At 46.4% G+C, this 19698-nt stretch overlaps 5 protein-coding genes across 5 annotated transcripts; 4 read left to right on the forward strand and 1 right to left on the reverse strand.

The window, feature by feature from the left end:
- Positions 1-793: 793 nt before the first annotated feature.
- LOC131261225 (uncharacterized) lies at positions 794-13673 on the forward strand. Its single transcript, XM_058263195.1, has 9 exons — positions 794-1245; positions 3522-3575; positions 6125-8836; positions 8986-9176; positions 9257-9934; positions 10052-10345; positions 11449-11799; positions 11936-12724; positions 12814-13673. The coding sequence occupies exons 1-9, from the start codon at positions 1090-1092 to the stop codon at positions 13259-13261; spliced, it is 5673 nt and encodes a 1890-aa protein (XP_058119178.1). The 5' UTR covers positions 794-1089; the 3' UTR covers positions 13262-13673.
- A 399-nt stretch (positions 13674-14072) lies between these two features.
- On the forward strand, positions 14073-14930 carry LOC131258699 (cystatin-like protein). The gene has a single exon (XM_058260068.1). It carries the CDS (start codon positions 14132-14134, stop codon positions 14426-14428), a length of 297 nt encoding a protein of 98 aa, XP_058116051.1. The 5' UTR covers positions 14073-14131; the 3' UTR covers positions 14429-14930.
- A 306-nt stretch (positions 14931-15236) lies between these two features.
- On the reverse strand, positions 15237-17331 carry LOC131259070 (tetratricopeptide repeat protein 30 homolog). Its single transcript, XM_058260490.1, has 3 exons — positions 17272-17331; positions 16488-17202; positions 15237-16426 (listed from the first exon to the last, which is right to left on the reverse strand). Exons 1-3 carry the CDS (start codon positions 17329-17331, stop codon positions 15237-15239), a joined length of 1965 nt encoding a protein of 654 aa, XP_058116473.1.
- Positions 17332-17767: 436 nt separating this feature from the next.
- LOC131272354 (single-strand selective monofunctional uracil DNA glycosylase) lies at positions 17768-18890 on the forward strand. The gene is made up of 3 exons (XM_058274066.1): positions 17768-18184; positions 18284-18547; positions 18624-18890. The coding sequence occupies exons 1-3, from the start codon at positions 17768-17770 to the stop codon at positions 18888-18890; spliced, it is 948 nt and encodes a 315-aa protein (XP_058130049.1).
- On the forward strand, positions 18867-19581 carry LOC131272356 (tRNA-specific adenosine deaminase 2). Its single transcript, XM_058274067.1, has one exon. It carries the CDS (start codon positions 19000-19002, stop codon positions 19507-19509), a length of 510 nt encoding a protein of 169 aa, XP_058130050.1. The 5' UTR covers positions 18867-18999; the 3' UTR covers positions 19510-19581.
- Positions 19582-19698: the final 117 nt, after the last annotated feature.

Genomic DNA, 19698 nt, shown 5'->3' on the forward strand with positions numbered 1-19698 from the left:
ATTTTTTTTCCAACGTGATCCTAATTCTTGTTTCAATTTCAATTTCAAATGAAACTAGCTTGAAAAAACGTTTAACCTTTTGCGTGAAGCCAACCTTGCAGTAACGCTACAGTATAAACGAAGCCGGGGGTTTTGACTAGTGGTGGGCACTCCGGAGCGCACTAACGCTCCGGAGCCGGGTCCAAACTAATGGTACCGGAGCCGGCTCCGGCATTTGCCCAGAATCGGCTCCCAACTAACGGTTCCGAACTAACGGCTCCGAACTAACGGCTCCGAACTAACGGCTCCGAAGCCGGCTCCGAAGTACCGGTGCAAATCTTAAGCAGCCCGTAGACGTCACGTATTAGTCTGTGCAGATCTTTGACGTCTACAGCTTTCCTTTGTTCTCTCGTCGCCATCGTCTATCATCAACATCCCACCAGATATCCCGAATATTTGCGATATCTGGAGGGATGTCGGAAAGAACAAAGGAAAAGCTGTAGACGTCAAACATTTGTACAGATTAATATGTAGGTCTATGGCCAGCTTTACGGGACCCTCTTTTATTTATTTTTCGGTCGCATAATCGCGCAATGAAATAGATTTGTTTCTTTGTTCCCACCCGCTTCCGGAGCCGTTAGTTCAGAGCCGGTGGTTCGGAGCCGTTAGTTCGGAGCCGGCTCCCAAATTTACTGGAGTTCGTCGGAACAGGCTCCGGTTGCGGAGTCGATTTTCTCATCACTAGTTTTGACACAACCTTTGACGACTGTTTTGCAAACACCTCTCATTCCTTTTCAGCTGCTCGGGCGAGAAGGACGCTAAAGCGAACGTTACTGTGTAATTACGCTGGCTTCTTGATAAGTTTGTTTATAGTTTAATCTTGTTTGGTGGTGTAGGATTCAGCTGTGTTCGTGTGGCGCAGCAGATAATTGACGGCGGTCGCGATTGGCGTTTCTCGCGGAAACTAAAATTGCCATCGTTCGCGATTACCACGTTCGTGGCAACTGGAGAAGTGTTATAAAATAAAAGAACACAACTAACGAATGAAATAATCAACTATCCATTGGTGTAGCGATATCGAATTGCGCGTCCCAGAAAACATCGTACGAGATGTTTTTGTGGAGAATGCGTTCTCTGCTGCTGCTGCTGTCGCTGCTGGTGGCCGTGACGACGGTGGTGCGTTCGGAGGAACAACCAAATCCTGCCGTCGAGAATGAGCAGCAAGTGACCACAGGCGGTTCGACTGGGGCCGACGAAGAAGTACAGGTAGGCCCCAATATGTTTAGAAGACTTTGCTTCTCTTCTTTGTCATTCTGCAGCCGTTAAAGTAAAACCTGCGATCGCAAACCAATGGCGGATAAATCACGAAACAAGGAACGATGACATCATCAGAGCAGCCCGAAATATGTTTTCTTTGTTCGCAAAACATCTGGGGCTCGCGATCATAAGTGATCTTTTGTGAAAGGCACGAAGTTTGCGACTTTTCATTTTTGCGCAGCGCATTGGACGGCGTACGGTGCTCCGTTTCCTTCCAGGACCAAAATGGAGCCAATAGACAGCGTGTTGCGTTATGTAAACATTTGCCACTGCTGTGCCGATCATTTCATGATCAAGTCGAATACGTTACGACCACATACAGGGAAGAAATGTTTCCCATTTCAGAGTGGAAAAAAAGAAAAAAGCGATTACAGCGGGAATGGAATGGAGTGTGTTGGCTGTGGATGAATATTGGCCGCGAATCATCCGGGCAGGATTTGCCTTATCAAACTCCGACGAATGAAACCGGCTTTCTAGTGTCATATGTTCGATCGGATGTATGCTTTTGCTAGCTGAAACGATGCTGGCAGACAGCAAATTTATGTTGGAACTACTAAGACAGCAGGTATATTTCAAGCTACTTACAAATTGTGGAAGTTTTTAATATTCTATGTATGTTTGTTCACATACCTTACGAAGCAGTTCGCCTCAAATATCCAATTTTGTAATGTAAAAAATATTTTTTTTAATGTAAAAAAGCTCCACAAAATTCAACCTCCTTGTTGACAAATTTATTTCCAAACTTGCTGTATTCAAGTGGTGCTACCTGTTTGACCACCGGTTGTCGCAATGATCAGATATGTTCAGCAATCAATAAAAAATCCAAACTATGTATAGGACAGGTTTTACCCAGCTTGTGATTCGATGCAAATTTCTGCGTGCTGTTCCTTGTTTCTCTTCAACTACATTGTTCATGCTAACCGGCAACCGGTTTTGTAACCTGATAGAACCTAGCCATGTCCTTCGGTTATCCGATCGCTAGGTGTAATTTACGGCTGCAAATGAATCTTCTATGCAATACAACATCTTTGTTTTCCTGAAAACAACTTACATTAACTTTTTAGTTGATTTAATATTTATAATTGTCTGTAGATCTTCCAGATTCATGTTATACCATAGTTTAAAATGTAATCAAAACTTCTCTAAGGTTGTTGTTCACTTCACCTTTTCTTTCCTATTGATCTTATCCACCTTCCGCCGGCACTTTCTTGCTTACGCGCTAATAACAGGCTGTGGCCGCTAGTAGTGGACCAATATTGATCATACGCTTCGAGTCGAGTGTCTAACGTATTCGGACAAAGAATACCGTAACAAAGATTCGGCTTGACTCTTATGAAAGATGACCGGTATGGAAAGCCGGTATAGTTGCGTTGCTTGTCGCCTCTTTTCGCAGGAAAAACAACCAATTACATTGAGTCACTTATCCGTGCCTTCACCCACAACGAGTCCGGTAACGACCTTCTTTGTGTCGATTTTTATCGTTCAATTGACGTTTGCTGCAAATAAACTTGACCACAAAAACGGTGCCAATGGTATTTGGTCAGAGAACACAAATTTACACCATACGCCGTCGACAGGGGAGTGTGACTCAAAGAGAATCTTTTGATGGCAGCATCTCCGGTTATCTCGGGAGCTGTTGTTCCGCTCGCGACCAAAACATCATCATTCGGACGCTAAACCACTACTATACACAGTAGGATCGCGCTTTAAACATATGGTTGATGTTCGAGTAGCTGGAGATGAATAGCGAATAAAGCGGTTATGTTTTTTTCTTTTGCGATAGTGGCAAGGGAAACATGTGGCAGGAATAAAAAACAGATTTCATCACAGCCGCTTAAGCTAATGCTTCTGAGAAGAGCGAGATTGTTTCACCGTTTTTCAAAACATAACTCGTCTGCTGAGGAAGTGGCCTAGTTTGTCTCATGCACATAGAACACTTGTCCGCATGAGAGGAATGTCTTTGATTTCTGCTCATAGCCCGACCCATCGACTATTGGACATAGCGAAACTGATGGATCGGTATACCAATATACGCAATGGCTCTGCTACCAGCCAAGAAAACTGCTATACAAACATAATTATGCAGCTCTCCTGGAAAATAAAACTAAACCGACCAAAACATTAGTTAAATACATCATTGAGCGCTTATTGATTCAATTTCCCATACAAGGCTCAATACAAGACCCATTTGTAATTGATTTCGATGTTTTCCTACTTCACCCTAGAACCGATTGGCAACAGGGCTACGCTTGGAACATGAGCTGGTCAAAGAACAAGCCGTAAGTGTCGCGCGAAGAAGTTGTAAACATACTTCACATTGCCGGTTTATCACCGCATGCAGAATGCGACCGATAAGATGGGATATAACCAGTTTTCACAGCGATCGTCTTGTCCTGCTAAGGATATTAGGCAGTAACCCCAAACAGAGAATGACGTCAATTCGTTCGGTGTAGAATTTATGTTCGTTTTGTCCTTCGAATACCCTAATGCTGCATGGCATGCTGTACCTGGATTCATGGGGGGGTTTTTTCATCCAAACCGGTTCCTATTGAATGTCGAACTCCCGAGAATTTTTGAGTTATTCGAAAACATTTTTTATAAATACAACGTTAACACAGCCTGGGGAAATAATAAAATGCAGATATCTTAAGCCTTATTTAGGGTATGGTTCATTTATACTTAGCAACAGAAAAATTTCAATTTCATGCTCACCTCTTCATCAAACCACGTCATTGCCTTGCGTTTATATATCCTCTTGTATTACGGTAAAGACATGGATAAGGTGTAGTTCGCCTATAAAGATTCCGCCGACTTCGGAATTACGAAGACTATTTCTATAATCTTACTTACAAACCTAGACGCTAGTGCTGTAGAACAACAAAATATATTTATGACTTCTTTGCATGCGAGGACTAAAAAGACATGTAGCACTACATGCAATCAATCTGGTTTTTCTATACTACTATCAAAAGGGTTTCTATCAAAAGTAACCGTTAGATAGAAAGCTAGTAGAATTTATTCTTGTTCCAAGAACTGTTCATACTGGTTCACGCCAACGGATGTAAACGTTTCCCAACTCTGGTCCCAGGTCACCTTAGCGGCAGGCTCAAAAATCAACGAGCCCGATAACAATGGAAAGGATGTTTTCAACAAAAAGCTGTTATACAGAAAACCCGCCGAAGATACAGATGTTAAGTTAATCGGAAACGAACCGAACGGTCTGCTTATTGGAGGAAAACCACGTGAAAAGCGTGATGATGGCGGAGGACACCACGATGCTGGAGGACACCACGATTCTGGAGGACATCACGATGTCGGAGGACATCACGATGTCGGTGGACATCACGATGTCGGTGGGCACCACCACGATGTCGGACCTATACACATTGACGTTCCACACCACGACGTTGGGATTCATCACGTTCATCATGATGTAGGAGGACATCACGTAGGACACCACGATGTGGGCCCCCATTTTGTACCCCATGATGTTGGAGGACACGTGGGAGGACACGATGGAGGAGGGTACTATGCTAGTAGCTCGCCCTACCGTCGAGGGTACTACGGAGGGAATTACTACTATCCCTCCTATTCGCGGTGGGGAGGTTACTATAATCCCTACAGAAGAGGAGGCTATTATGGCTATTATTCGGCACCCTACAGTTATTACCCGCAGTATAGAGGAAAACGTAGTGCACCTTCCGAGGTGGGTAGTACATCGCCGTCGAATTTATTTTTTCGACGCAAGCGAATGGACATAGACATGGTTCAATGAGGCTTGCAACATTATTGGTATGAAAGCTCTTTGTTGCTACTTTTTTGCAAACAAGGCTCAGGGCTGTGATAAAAGAAATAGAAATGGTACGAAGAACAGTTGATAAAATACATCTCGTACTGGAAGCTCGGTTGATAAAAGTTAAAGTGTTTCGTACGGTTGATTGTGCTTCCGGAAACAATAACAACTTAGTCATGGCACGTGTTTAGATATTGTTGAAATATTTCTGCAAAGGGGAGGGCGTTTTCATTACTCGGAAAAACTAGATTGCAAGCTAGGTTGCACCATAAGTGGAATGGAATTATTTGTTTACTTGGGCGAACCAGCGTTTGTTTTATCTTCGTCGATCGTTGTATTATTGCATGTTGGTGACCTACATTACATTATTATGTGACAAATAGTCGAAACATAAGCACAAACTGAACAGCGAGGCAATGTTAATATACAGTCTGGGGAACACGTAACCTTATTCTAACCGCTAAATATGATTTTCATAAATGACTTGGGCTATGCAAGTAAAGCGGCAATAGTCGGGTCTATTGCAACAAATAGTGCATTACGCGAAATTTTGCTCTCCTCTTCTGGCAATATCATCTATATCACGCTTTTCGGCTTTACCCTGCTCATGGACGTTGTAATAAGGTGTGTTCGTATCATTGTATGAGTAGAATTGTGTGGGATGAATGTGCTAACAAAATAATACCACGGGCGAAATTACGCACCACATCAGAAACCCACTGTGCACGTGGCGACTATGCGCAAAAGCATCATACACTCGGCTGACTTATTGCCGGTGGTTGGACACGGATGACAAACAACCGACACCACACCAATCACCATCGTCCTCATCATCATCATCGTCACTAGCAGTATCGGTTGAAACGGGTTCTATCGAAGGTGAAACTAAGATTTGCTAGGTATGAGAAGCCTACGATCCTCACGCGAAACCTCTCTAACCAACTCTTCGTGACTGAACATCGTGAAACAATATGATTCAAAGCGGAACCTGTTAAATGGACCCAAACGTTTCCCTCCCCCATCCCGTTTCGTTAGGATGCCCCGTCGACGGTAAATGGAAGCAGTGAGGGTGGTATCGTGGCCATCCACGTCGACGCCGTCGGCGGCAAGGAGCAGTTGCGGCCAACATTGCGAGGATTGTCCTACCTGGCGACAAAGTTCCTGCCCCGCGAGTATAAATTCGTCGAAATTCTGTCGGCGACCCGCGAGGTCGTCGCCGGTGTGCGGTACGAGCTGATCGTCGGCACCGAAGAGGAAGCCAATGCGCAGGCAAAGCATCTTTGTCGCTTGGTGATCCTCGAAAAGCCCTGGATAACGACGGAGTACGGTGAAAAGTATCGTACGCTTGAGTACACCAACTGCACCACGAATGGGGACAATACGGTACCTGCGGTGGAGGTGGTCACCCAGCTCAATCCAGCATTCGATGCAAACCTTCGTGCCACCGAGGACATTACGCCCCAACGGGAGGCAGAGCTGGAGCAACAGATCATCGTCGAGAAGGTGGAAGTGCTCGAAATGACGTCGCCATCGGCTGATTTGGAAGCGACATCTCAAATTCCCACTGTGGTCACAACGGAGAGCGAAGGTTTAAGTGACGCAGCCAAGGCCGCCATAGACGATCTGTTTAGCTTTGTGGCTGCCCCACAGACACAGCAAGCTGGTGTTGCGCCGCAGACGAATCGGGCGGAAGTGATCGAAGAAACGATCGTACCGATTCGAATTACACCCGAACGGTCTGAGGCAACCGCTAGTACGACGACGACGACAACAACGTTGGCACCGTTAGACCAACAGGTCCAGTCCACCTTCGACGAGGTGTTTAAGACTCATCAGGAGATTCAGAAAGCACTCGACGAGGTGATCGTCAACGGTGGTGGTCGCGATGCGCAGATAAAGTACCGGCCGGTGTTTGATTCACTGCTGCAGAAGGTGAAGGCCAGCATCGATAACTATTACCGCACGACCAACGGTGGCGACGCGAACGTCGATACGGCCGCATTCGTTGTGCGGGACAATGCTGGCTTCCAGCGAAGGTCGACAACGGTACGTCCTCGGCCCAGCAGCGAACAATCGTCCGCGGAAAGTGACGAGGGCAATCTTCAGCAAAAATCGAAACCACAGCAGCACGGACAACAGCCAGCATCGCCAGAGGTGAATCTACGGCCCCCGAAGGTCGATGCACCGACGGCCACGTTTGCCGTCGAATCGGATGAGGAAGAGGATGGTCAGCAGATACTCACCAAGGAGCAGCTGATTCGCGATCTCAACGAGGATGATGGACTGCTGCAGCGCGTGAAGAAACGATCGATCTATTCCTCGTCCGAGGAATCATTCGGTGGTATCTTTACTCCACTGAAGGCTGCTATCCATCGCGCGAGGAGATATCCGTATGGTGACCATTCGGTGTCCTTATCATCAGGATCCAACGAGGACCGACGTAAGCGGCCGGGAAATTACCGTGGGAAACGCGATGTAACGGAGCAGGCGAAACAGACGGATGCAACAAACCCAAAACTTGCGACTGATAACGAAAATGTGCATGCTCCATCAACTGCACCACCATCTCTCGAAGTCGTTGTTCCGTCAGAAAAGACGGTTGAAGTAAAGGATGTTTCCGCAGCAACCACCACTGCAACACCAACAAACACAAAGTCAAAAGAAACGGCTGCAGAACAACACAGCCTTCATTCCTCTAGTGCCGCGTCGCTCGATAAATCCACCGAAGAGGAAGCTGAAAAGCTGACAAAAGAAGAACTAGCCAAGCAGCTAAACGCCGACGAAGGACATCAAAGGGATAAGCGTGACTTTTCTGGCGGGTTCTCGGGCGGAGGATTCTCCGGTGGAGGCTTTGGCGGTTTCTCCGGTGGAAGCTTCGGCGGAGGTTCGTACAGCGGTGGTGGTTACTATGGCGGCGGTTACTACGGTGGTGGTTACTATGGTGGCGGTTACTACGGCGGTGGCTACTACAATCCCTATCGCAGGCGAGGTGGTTACGGTTACCGACGGCCCTACGGTGGATATTACGGTGGATACTATCGTGGCAAGCGTAGCGTTCCTGCGGACGAGCTGCCAGCGGATGTTGAGAATGAATCTGAAGCAGTGCCAACTGTTCCGAATGGTGAAGCTTCACCCACACTGAAATCGGCCATACCTCAAGCGCCGGTCATCGAGGGTGTCACAATGACTTTCGGAGACTCGGATGAAGACGGTTCTGTGCCAACCCTGACGAAGGAACAAATCACCGAGCAATTAAATGCTGACGATGGTCTGCGTCGTGACAAACGTGGTTACTCTTCGTCATTCGATGACTCGTCTGGAGGCCATCGTGGTGGATATTACGGCGGTGGAGGCTACTACGGTGGTGGCTACTATCAGCATCCCTCGTACTACAATCGTCCTCCACCTTACTACTACGGACACTATCGGGGGAAGCGAAGCAGTACGAATTCGGAAGCCGGTTCGTCAGTGATCGATCTGAACGATCCCGTTCAAGAGTCTACGATCAAAGCGATCGCACGGGATGCCATCGAGCGGCTGGACCAGATGGATGCGGACGCCTACCAGCGGATGTTGCTGGAGGTACTGGAGGCAAAAAAGGTTTCCGAGAGAGCCGACAAAAAGCGTTCCACGTATGTGCTGACGTTGCTGACGGCCAACTCACACTGTGCCGAAGGGGAGAGCAAAGATTCGAAGTCTTGCCGGGATTTACTGATGGCGGACACTACCAAACAGTGTACCCTGGAGGTAAATTGTGGGCATTGCGCGACAGCCTCAAAGTGACACAAACTCCAAATTGAAGCTCGAACAGTTTTTATTATTTATTGCGTTGTTTATAACTGTGCGTATAATAGGCTTTTAAAACATCGTTTATGTATTTTTTTTTGTCGTTTTAGGTACATGTGATTAAATCAAATGATGATGACTCTCAACAGGTACAAGTAACTAAATCTAAATGTCAAAAACAGCAATCTCCCCGGCAATTAGGTGGATTCGTCGGTGGAGCAACACCCGTCGATCTTTCGGAACCGGAACACGCCGAACGCATTCGTGTTGGTTTGGTCGGGTACGAGAATGGGAAGCACAGGTTGGTTCGGAATTCAACCATTATGTTTTTTCAAGTGTTTGTACGTCCTTTTCATTTTTGTTTGGATTTTGGTTTTCCAGCAACTTTGAAATTCTGCAAGGAACGGTCCAGATCGTTGCCGGAACTATCTATCGCTACACGATTGCGCTGAAGAGCAGCAAGGAAAAGGAGTACGGAACGTGTGATGTTGAAGTATTCACGCCACTGCCGTCCGCAGCCGATCAGCAACCGGAATACAAATTCGACTGCCAGCAGGATGCTGAGCATCATCATCGAGGCCGTCGCGAGGAACCGGTCCCACCCAAGAAGGTTCACAAGTTGCGCAAGACTGGTGGTGCGCACGAGCTAACGCCGGAAGAGTACGGCAAGGAGGAGCATCAGACGCGCATTCGTACCGGCTTGCAACAGCTTTCAGCGCTGGCGAACTCCAACGGTGTCGAGCGGAAGGTAAAAATTGTCAGCGCTAGTCAGCAGCTCGTCGCTGGCAAATCGTACACCTACCGGCTCACCTTCCCGGACGACGAAGAGAAGCGCGTCTGCAAGCTGACCGTTTGGGAGAAACCCTGGCTGAAGGAGAAGGCACCGGAGGAAGCGTTCAAGGCGACGTTCGACTGTGGTGAGACCGGCGGTGTTAAGCGAACGAAGCGTAGCTTCTGTGCCGGATGCCCGTCTACCTTGCCGACCGAAGAGTATGGCAACAGTGAGCATCAGGAGCGTATCAACAAGATTCTGTCATTCCATGGTGTCGCACGGGAAAGGTAGGGTGAATTAAATCTTCTCTATCTTTTAAACTGTATAATTCTTTTTCATTTATAGTTTTGCTCTTTTAGAATTAGAATGGTTTATTATTTATAACATTTGTTTATCCCCATTAGCTCGCTGAAGGTCATCAATGCCACCAGCCAGGTGGTTGCCGGTATGAAGTACACCTACTTCGTCGAACACAGCCAAGGTGTCTGCAAGCTGTCCTCCTGGGAGCGCGCCTGGTTGGCCGAAACGGACCCCAACGAAGCGTACAAGTACAGCTACGAGTGTACCGCCAAGTCTCGCAAACGTCGCTTGGTTCCGGGTGGCATCCGATCGCTATCAAAGGACGAGCTGACCGATACCGAGCACGTGCAGCGCGTCGATAAGATTCTGGTGTCATACGGAGGTGCGAAGGGATCATCGTAAGTATCGCCGATCGAAGATACGATCGATGCCTCAATGGTCACTACCCGACGTATGTGCACCTTCCCTATTACACGCTAGTTTTTCGCACGTTCCAATTAAGTGCATGATCGACGCCATTCGGTGTTTCGTGATGTGGTTAAGCTGAACTTGAATAGTTTTCTATTTTGAAAGCTTGAATGTCAAGCAAAGGAGTTTACGAATTGATCCATTCCGACCTACGATCCCTAGTCCAAATTCTGTAAAAGTATTATAATCCATGGAGTATGTCAAACAAGATTTTACGTCTTGGACGTCAAGTATATAAGCACCGTTTTGGAGAAAACAACAATTAACACAATTCCGTTAAACTTACACTTTTTAACACAACAATCCAACATTATGGTGCTCATACCATGTTTAACAATAACACTTACACCTAATATTCGGGACTCTCTGAAACCTCTGGTGGTGGTAAAACAACAACAAAAAATGTATAAATATAAAACACATAATATTCAAATCTTCATGTTTGCAGTCGATGTATATATTTATTTATCACACCAAACACAAGTCATAGAAAGGGCAATATTGGCAGACCACTTGAACCTATAGGATGTTTTTTTATTTAAGAAAGAACAATGTACATATGAGCACACATGAACACACAAGAGCACACACACATACACATACACATCATCTATATTTCAGAATTGTCGTGAATCGAAGAATTTTGAAAATTTCAGTCACTCAACTGGGCCAACTTGCTTGTGTATATTGAACATAACTGTAATTTCTTGCCAAAGAATGTACTTTTTGTGTTGACATTGTGTATCTTTTTGCTCGTAACACGGAATAATGTTTTGGGTTTTGATTTTACATGTTTGTTGTTTTGTTCTGTTAAACAATATACTTTGGGACAAAATTGTTGACCGTTGATGAACATTATGCCACCACCAAAACAGAGTTTGATTGCAGCTATCAGCATGTACCTGGACACATTGAGTTTGACTTTGTACGTTTACCTTCAACACTGCCTTTGCGAGCGAGCATGCCTTTGTGTGCGTCCAGCCCCTCCCTTCCCAACCTCCCAACCAGATTTAATCACATCTTCCTCCACTAGTAGTGCCCGGATCTTGGGAGGTACTGTGCAAATTGTATCCGGAAAGCTCTACAAGTACGCGGTCGAGTTCGACCTGACCGAGGGTGAAAGCGGCAGCAGCAGCAAGGTGTGCAAGTTGTCCTCCTGGGAGCGGCCCTGGCTCGAGAAGACAGACCCGACGGAAGCTTTCAAGTACACCGTGGCCTGCCCGGACGAGCAACGGTCGGTAGCAAATGCACGTAAGCGGCGTCACGCCAAAAAGGTTGGCAGCTCGAACGAGCTAACGGCGGAGGAGCTGAAAGATAGCTCGCACGTCGAGCGCATCAAAGCCGGCATGGTGACGTACAACGCGGAACGGTCCAAAGCTTACAGGTAGGTTAAAGCCAATAGTGAATTGTATCTAAACTAAACCAAAAATGTGACAGAGAGACAGAGTTAGATGACATGTGAAATGGTTCAATATGTACCATTCAAAAACTGATAAAATTCCTTTCTCCCTTTTCCACAGCGAGTTTGAGATTCTGGCCGGTTCAACGCAGCAGGTGGTCGGATCACTATACAAGTACACCTTCCGTGTGACCAGCGAACCGGACATTGTGTGCAAGATTTCCATCTGGGAACGCGTTTGGCTGGAATCGCAGGAACAACGCAAGTACAACGTCAAGTGCACCGGAGACGACGATACGGAGCAGCAGCCGGACGCTAAACCCCAGCAGGAATCATCGGCTTCGACGGTGGCGACAACTGTCCACCGTAGATCGGTACGATCATTGAAGATCGACGACGACGAACACGTGCGCCAGCAGTTCGAAAAGTTTAAGATTCGCCACCAACGCCAGTACGCCAGTTCGATGGAGCACGAGATGCGCTTCAACATTTTCCGCAACAATCTGTTCAAAATCAACCAGCTGCAACAGTTCGAGCGAGGCACGGCAAAGTACGGCGTGACAAAGTTTGCCGACATGACTTCGGCCGAATACCGTGCGCACACGGGGCTGGTCGTACCGAAGCATCATCAGCACGGCAACCACATTCGCAACCCGGTCGCACGGGACGAGGATGTTGCCGGAATGGGCGACCTGCCAGAATCGTTCGATTGGCGCGATCATGGGGCCGTGACCGATGTTAAAGATCAGGGTAGCTGTGGATCCTGCTGGGCGTTCAGTGCGATCGCAAACATCGAAGGACAACATCAGATCAAGACGGGCAAGCTGGAGTCGTACTCGGAACAGGAGCTGCTCGACTGTGACAAGGTGGATAATGGGTGCGGTGGAGGCTACATGGACGATGCTTTCAAGTGAGTGACGCTAGTCCCGTGCTGTATCTTTTCACTGTTAGATCATCCTTTGATTAATCGGTTTTTCTCGGTTATTTCTTTCCTTTTAGAGCTATCGAGACTATTGGTGGCCTCGAGCTGGAGAGCGACTATCCGTACCGGGCGAAGAAGGAAAAGTCTTGCCAGTTCAACAAGACCCTAAGCCACGTCCAGGTCAAGGGTGCGGTCGATATGCCGAAGAATGAAACGTTCATTGCACAGTACCTGGTCAAGAATGGACCGATCGCGATCGGTTTGAATGCGAACGCGATGCAGTTCTATCGTGGTGGTATCTCGCATCCATGGCATCCACTGTGCAGCCACAAGTCGATCGATCACGGTGTGCTGATCGTCGGCTACGGCGTCAAGGAGTACCCGATGTTCAACAAAACGCTCCCGTACTGGATCATCAAGAACTCTTGGGGACCGAAATGGGGCGAGCAAGGCTACTATCGTATCTTCCGCGGCGATAACTCGTGCGGTGTGAGCGAGATGGCCTCGTCGGCAATAGTCGCATAAACCGTTTGCAGTGCGTTGATAAACTTTCGTATACAATTTTTATACTCGTTTTTCAAACTCTCATGTACACCTATATACATTATATATATATATACACTGCAGCTTCGGTTATCCGGGCATTCGACCATCCGGTTAACGTGTTTTCCGTGCATCACGTAGAAAACTGGCAATTTTACGAAAGCAGATAACTAATGACCCAAATAATACGGAATTTGCAACGTTGTTATTGGCTTAGTTTGAACCCTGGTAGTTTTATTTGTTAAAACCTTCATTACGTAACACTCGATTTCCCATTTTTGTCATCAGAAACACGAGACCGAGACCCGGTATAATGGAAACTGCAATGTATCACATTTTAAGATATTTTTAGCGTGCAGTTGAAAGTAATAAAAAAAATAATCGAGAATGTATCCCTGTTGCTTTGTACTATTTTTTAAGGAAGTTTAGAATATTTCCGGCAATCAGTTTACAATCCTTAATAAATAAAATGATTAAAATTTCCGTGACTTGAGCGTTAAGAAAAAATTTTGATTTTGAGAAACATAATTCATCACTTTACTCCATCATTTTTTTCTAAGAAATTTGGTGCAATCAGCTTTAGTTGTTTGAATAAAATCGACTGAAAACTAAAAGGTTAATAAACAATTTGCTAATTTTGACCATTAATTTCGGCTTATAACCCATGGTGTTTGAAGGTACTTTCTAGTAACCTTGGTCATAAGGTAAATATTTAGCTTTGCAAAGTCATGTCAAACTGTCAACAATAAATTAATTTTATCGTTTACTAAGCATTACAAACTTAGCATTCCAAAGTGTTGTTTGAAGATCAGTACTGTAGGTTACGATTGCTCAAGGTTCCATCTACTCAAAATGTCTGAAAAGCCCGTGCTTTGTGGAGGGGTTGCCGAGGACTCGGACCACGACAGTGCGGAACACGCCGAACGTATCGTAGCTGCATTGGCCTCGACGGACGGGCATGCTGGAAAGACGTACAAGCTGCACCGTGTGACCAAGCAAGTCGTTGCAGGAATGTTGTTTACGTACATCATTTCGTTCGAAAATGATGAATCTGGCCAGCAGTACAAGATCACCGTTTGGGACCGACCGTGGCTGAAGGAGTCACAACCGGACGAAGCCCTGAAGATCACGTTCGAGAAGCATACATAGGCGGATGCTGCATCAGTGCTGAGCTGATTATATGAGTCACATCATGAGTCATATTTGTTCAACAATCGGTGATTATGGGGAAGGCGATGCCGTTTCTTTGTTCTTCAAAAAGAAATTTTTTGTTGTATGATTTGTTTAGTTCTACATTGTTTTATCATTTAATAACAAACATATTTCACGTTTTACTTGTTTGGTTAGGCTTTGTTACACGAATCTCAATAAAATCGATTTAACCATTTTTTTTTATTTTAATAGTTATCGCCCTCACTGCACATAGAGCAAACATTAGTTTTCAGTTCATGACAAACATATTTCCCAAAAACAAATATGGAATTCAAAACAAATTCAAACAAAGATGCTGTTTTGCGCCCAAAAGATAAGACATGAAAAAATCTGTTGTGTAATGCTTGTGAGTGAAGAGAACAAGAATCAGTAAATGCTACTATTATTATATTATCTTAAAATTGTTAAAAATATATACAATAAAATTGTGTGTGCTATCTCCCACTCCAATGAACCTCCTAATGCGTCCTCGTTAAAGGACCTAGCTGGCCCGACTAAAATAGACTCAAACCACACCAACGAGCAAGAGTTGGAAGCAGAAGATCCCTGTCAAGGACGGTTCCGGACAGCGTGATTTCCCACAACGAGAGCCCTGATAGCCTCGACGTGATCCAAACAGGATAAGGAGATATCAGTAAAAAAAAAAATTGTGTGTGCCGAAAACCTTATTTAAACGTTCTTAAACGTTGTCCCACACAAAAACATTGTTTTAAGTAAAGCACTTATAGTCTATTCACATCAGCGCCTACTTATACTCCATCAATTTCAGTAGCAAGCTCCTAAGCTTACGAGCTTCCAGCCCAATGGTCGGTGGCTGCTCTCCAGAATCTTCTAGTGGCCCAGTCAAAACGGACGGTATGGTCAACCCGTACGCCTCGCATGCCCTCAAAAAATTCAATGTTTCCTGCAGCGCGATCGATGGCAAGACAATCGTCTGCTTGGCCATCCCCGTGAGAAGTCCCAGCACGCACCGCTTCACGTGGATCCAGGTGTCCGCGCACAGCCGCGCTCCGGATCCTCCGTCAAGTGCGTGCGCAATCCGGGACAGCCCAAACTCGTAGTTATTCTTCGCACAGTAAAGCGTCCCAATGACCAGATTGACGATGCACAAATGCAAACATTGTCCATTCGCGTTTCCCTTGCGTTCCTCGGCTCGCTCCACTTTGCGCATCAGCTCCTCGGCTTCCTCATTCTGGGACGTCATGATGTACGCTACGCAAAGGTTCGCCAACACGGATGCAGGAATGGATAGAATATCGTCGTAATTTTGACGCACAATCGGCTCGTAGAAAGCGGCCGCCTCCTTGTACCGATCGCCGCGCATGAATAGGACATGGGCAGCGTGTAGGCGCCAGGAGGGCGTTTCGGAGCAAAACTCCGCACTGGCACGAAACTCTCGTTCTGCGCCCTGAAAATCGTCCATACGCCACGGAATCCAGGCACGGGCCATCGCCACCGGTAGGTAGCTTTCGAGTGCACCCTCGTACTCGCGGAGAGCCATACGTAGGGCGTTTTGGTCGGTAGCAGAACGACACTCCTGTACCTTTGCCGCAAGGGCTCGCAGCCTCCCCCCGATGCTGTTGGCCAACGTGCCCAGCTTTTGCTCCGCTTCTTCCGAAGTTGATTGTGCAGTTATAAGAGCGTCCAGAAGATCGTACAAGTACGGTGAGAGGTATTTGTACGTAAGGTGTGTGTGCTCGGCAAGAATATCTGCCGCAGTGTCGTACATTTCGTGCTTGCAGCAGAGCAGCAGAAGATTAGCGAACGTTTCCGGTGGACAGGTTGGTGGACCGAGCTCGAGTAAGAACGCCAACCGTCGCAAACCGGCACCTCCTCCGATGGGATCTGTAAGAGCCATATTATGCAACGTCACAGGGTCCAGTTCCGGTTCCGAGCGGGGTGGAAGATCCGTCAAAGCCTCACGAGCACCTTCAACTAAACGAAAATATGTTTTTATAAACAATGATTTGGTGGATCAAACATAAGTACGACTTACTATTCCCTTCCTGATACTCAATGGCTGCCTTCAGATTGAAGGCCTGTGCTAATCCCGATGCGGCCAGGGCCGGCGGATTACCAACGCTCCGGGCTCCTCCCTCAGTTTCCGCCTGAGCCCCAACACCCAACTCCGGATGGTTCCGGATGCCACGTTCCACAATCTCGGCAATATAGTTAAGCGCCTGTGAATTTTCCTTACGGCGGTAATGGCAAAGGGCCGCATTGTACGCCACGTGGGGATTGAACCCGCCCGCTTGTAACGCCGGCACGTAACGTTGCAGGGCGTCCTCGAACATATTCGCCTGGTAGAGCAGACAACCTTCGTCGTTCTTGATGCTTGCCTCCTGCCCATTTCCATCCTGACGCTGAAGCAACAACGACTGGGCGGTCGTATAGTCTTCGTTCCCGTAAGCGATTGCGGATTGCAGTTGCAAAACTTTTTCCTTAAGCTCCGGCGACTCCAAACCAGATGCTACTATTTTCTGTGCCTCCTCAAATAAACCCGCTTGAAAGAGGGACTGGGCGTAGTAAAGGCGGTACTCCTGCACATCCGGTACGATGTTTATCAGTTGTTCGTAGCAGTTGGCCGCCTCGATAAAATCCTGTATCTGGTAATAGCAATGGCCGAGTAAGGAGAGTCCTGCACGGGTCGTAGAAGATTCCGGAATCCCATTAAGCGTATTGATTGCATCCTGAAAACGTTCTTCCTTGATCTTTAGGGGAGATACGAAGATGCGTCTTTCTATTAATCACATTTGTACGAAAAGGATTGGTATGCTTACCATGGTATAAATCGTTTTTGTGTATTCTCCATCTCGAATGATCATGTTTTGCGAAAACATTTTCACCGAAGCAGTCTCCTTTTTATGGTCAAATGAAACGCATTGAAACCATGTTGTTTGGCACCACGTGTCCATGGTAACGGCTACTAACGAGCAGCGCACCGGGAACCTGTTGAATGGAAGGAAATGGAATATTTAAATATAGGTAGGGAATGGATTAATGATTTTTCATACGCCAATATTGTCAACATAAAAACTGACAAACACAAACAGTGTAAAACTTTTTGCAATTCAAAATTTAAATTCATGATAAGAATCCGTCAAATGGGATTCGAATCTTTAGAATCCGTCTAGGGATCGAATCTTCGAATCGTCCGAATCCCGATTCTGCCAACACTAGTCAACAGTCCCGAGGATGTAAACAAACTGAACGCTCGGCAGCAATTCTACCGAATTTTTGCGTTATCGTACGAAGTGTAAGTAAAATTCGCGAAATATGCTACGCAAAAAGTTGAAACTCGACACTGAAAGTTGCACCACGTCCCCGGCTTGTGCAGTAATGGATGAATTCGCACTGTCCCAATTTGCAAACAATCCGAAACAAAAACTAAAACACACAACGACCGTACCGGTGCCCTGTGTAGGCCCAATCATCAACATGCCTTCCATGAAGGAATCCTACGAAAAGGAGCAAAGCGGTATTCCATATTGGCGGCAGGTGTATCGTATCGAGCTGGATCTTTCGGCCGGCTTGCGCAAAATTGTCTTACCCTCCAACGTTGCCGCTTGCTACGATCCAATCGATTATGCGGCGGAAATTCACAGCGCCTACTTGGAGCGCTTTCTGGATGGTCCCAAGCCGGTGCTCTTTGTCGGCATGAATCCTGGGCCATGGGGAATGTGCCAAACCGGGGTGATTACCGGATAGGCTGCCATCATAAGCCATTCCATGTTTCCGTATTTTCGAGCCGTTCGCTTGACGTTTTGTTTTGTGCTGCTCTTTATTTTGCAGGTTCCATTCGGGTACGTTCCGGCCGTCCGGGACTGGATGGGCCTGCGGGGAACGGTGTCGAAACCAACACCAGAACTACCTGCCCGCCCAGTGGAAGGTTTATCGTGTACCCGCGAAGAACAGAGTGGCAAACGCTGGTGGGGACTTTTTCAAGAGTTGTGCGGTACGCCGGAAGCATTTTTCCGTTCCTGCTTTGTGTACAACCTTTGTCCGTTGGCATTTTTTCACGATTCAGGTCGGAATATTACGCCCAGCGAGCTCAAGGTTAGATTGACTTTTGTATATAAATTACTCTTAGTCAAAGAAAATCATCTACTTTCATTAAACTCCTTCTTTACAGGGCAAAGCGAAAGGAGAAATTCAAACAATTTCGGAGCAATATTTATCGATCGCCCTTACGGTGCTCAAACCTCAGATCATCATTTCAGTCGGTCGATACACAGAAGATCGAGTGAAATCTCTCATTAAACAACAGAAATTGAATCCTTCCATCGTAACGCACTGCATGCCTCATCCGAGCCCGCGAAGTTTGAACAACACGAACTGGAACGAGAAGGCTAAGGTTTGGCTCACCGATCACGGAATAATGCCTTACCTGACCGCTTAGACAGTCGTTTAAAATGATCTTTTCTTTTCGATTCTAAAGCACCTTGCGTTACAAATCGATTTTTTTATTATCTTCATTACTTAATCATTTTTAAGTGGAATCTAAAAAGATGGAAAGATTTATGGAAGATGCGCTGCAACAAGCTCGCATTGCGAATAACCTCAAAGAGGTGCCGGTAGGTTGTGTTTTTGTGTACGGCCCAGCGCACGAAATCATTGCCCAGGGATGTAATCTAGTGAACGAAACCAAAAATGCCACCCGGCATGTCGAATTTATCTGCATCGATCAGGCGCTCGAGTATGGGCGCCGGAAGGGAATTGTTCCTGCGAAGTCGATCTTCACCGACATTACCGTCGTGGTAACCGTCGAGCCTTGTATTATGTGTGCTGCAGCGCTACTCAATCTGGGTATACGGGAAATCATTTATGGATGCCGAAATGATCGCTTCGGAGGATGCACCGTGCTCGATGTACCCAAATTACTCCAGTCAACTGTTCCCATCCGTGGGGGTGTACGAGCGGAGGAAGCCATGGAACTGCTGAAAGAATTCTACAAAGGGGAAAATCCCTCCGCTCCCGTGCCAAAGCCAAGGGCCAAGAGTTTGGGCGCTAAAACGTGAAGTGATTTGAAATCAATATTATTTTTACTCATTTATACAACACATGGAATAAACGTAAATACACATCTACAAAACAAGATCATTACAGATTAAGATGACAAAAATTGGTGTAAGTTTTATTTTTCTTATATAACAGCTATCGACAAATTATACGAATTTCTTCCAGCTTTCCTGGCATTTAATGGAGGA

This window comes from Anopheles coustani, chromosome 3, assembly GCF_943734705.1.
Source record: "Anopheles coustani chromosome 3, idAnoCousDA_361_x.2, whole genome shotgun sequence".
In the NCBI taxonomy this organism is placed as follows: domain Eukaryota; kingdom Metazoa; phylum Arthropoda; class Insecta; order Diptera; family Culicidae; genus Anopheles; species Anopheles coustani.

What these genes read in the sequence shown, in the direction of transcription:
- LOC131261225 (XM_058263195.1), top strand. Translation starts at nt 1,090, where the DNA reads ATGTTTTTGTGGAGAATGCGTTCTCTGCTGCTGCTGCTGTCGCTGCTG. An exon ending in GGAGGTGCGAAGGGATCATC is followed by an intron (nt 10,346 to 11,448) that starts GTAAGTATCGCC and finishes TTCCTCCACTAG; the next exon opens with TAGTGCCCGGATCTTGGGAG. An exon ending in TACATGGACGATGCTTTCAA is followed by an intron (nt 12,725 to 12,813) that starts GTGAGTGACGCT and finishes CTTTCCTTTTAG; the next exon opens with AGCTATCGAGACTATTGGTG.
- LOC131258699 (XM_058260068.1), top strand. Translation starts at nt 14,132, where the DNA reads ATGTCTGAAAAGCCCGTGCTTTGTGGAGGGGTTGCCGAGGACTCGGAC.
- LOC131259070 (XM_058260490.1), bottom strand. Translation starts at nt 17,331, where the DNA reads ATGTTTTCGCAAAACATGATCATTCGAGATGGAGAATACACAAAAACG. An exon ending in CAAAAACGATTTATACCATG is followed by an intron (nt 17,203 to 17,271) that starts GTAAGCATACCA and finishes TCTCCCCTAAAG; the next exon opens with ATCAAGGAAGAACGTTTTCA. An exon ending in TGAGTATCAGGAAGGGAATA is followed by an intron (nt 16,427 to 16,487) that starts GTAAGTCGTACT and finishes ATTTTCGTTTAG; the next exon opens with TTGAAGGTGCTCGTGAGGCT.
- LOC131272354 (XM_058274066.1), top strand. Translation starts at nt 17,768, where the DNA reads ATGCTACGCAAAAAGTTGAAACTCGACACTGAAAGTTGCACCACGTCC. An exon ending in GGGGAATGTGCCAAACCGGG is followed by an intron (nt 18,185 to 18,283) that starts GTGATTACCGGA and finishes TTTATTTTGCAG; the next exon opens with GTTCCATTCGGGTACGTTCC. An exon ending in TTACGCCCAGCGAGCTCAAG is followed by an intron (nt 18,548 to 18,623) that starts GTTAGATTGACT and finishes CCTTCTTTACAG; the next exon opens with GGCAAAGCGAAAGGAGAAAT.
- LOC131272356 (XM_058274067.1), top strand. Translation starts at nt 19,000, where the DNA reads ATGGAAAGATTTATGGAAGATGCGCTGCAACAAGCTCGCATTGCGAAT.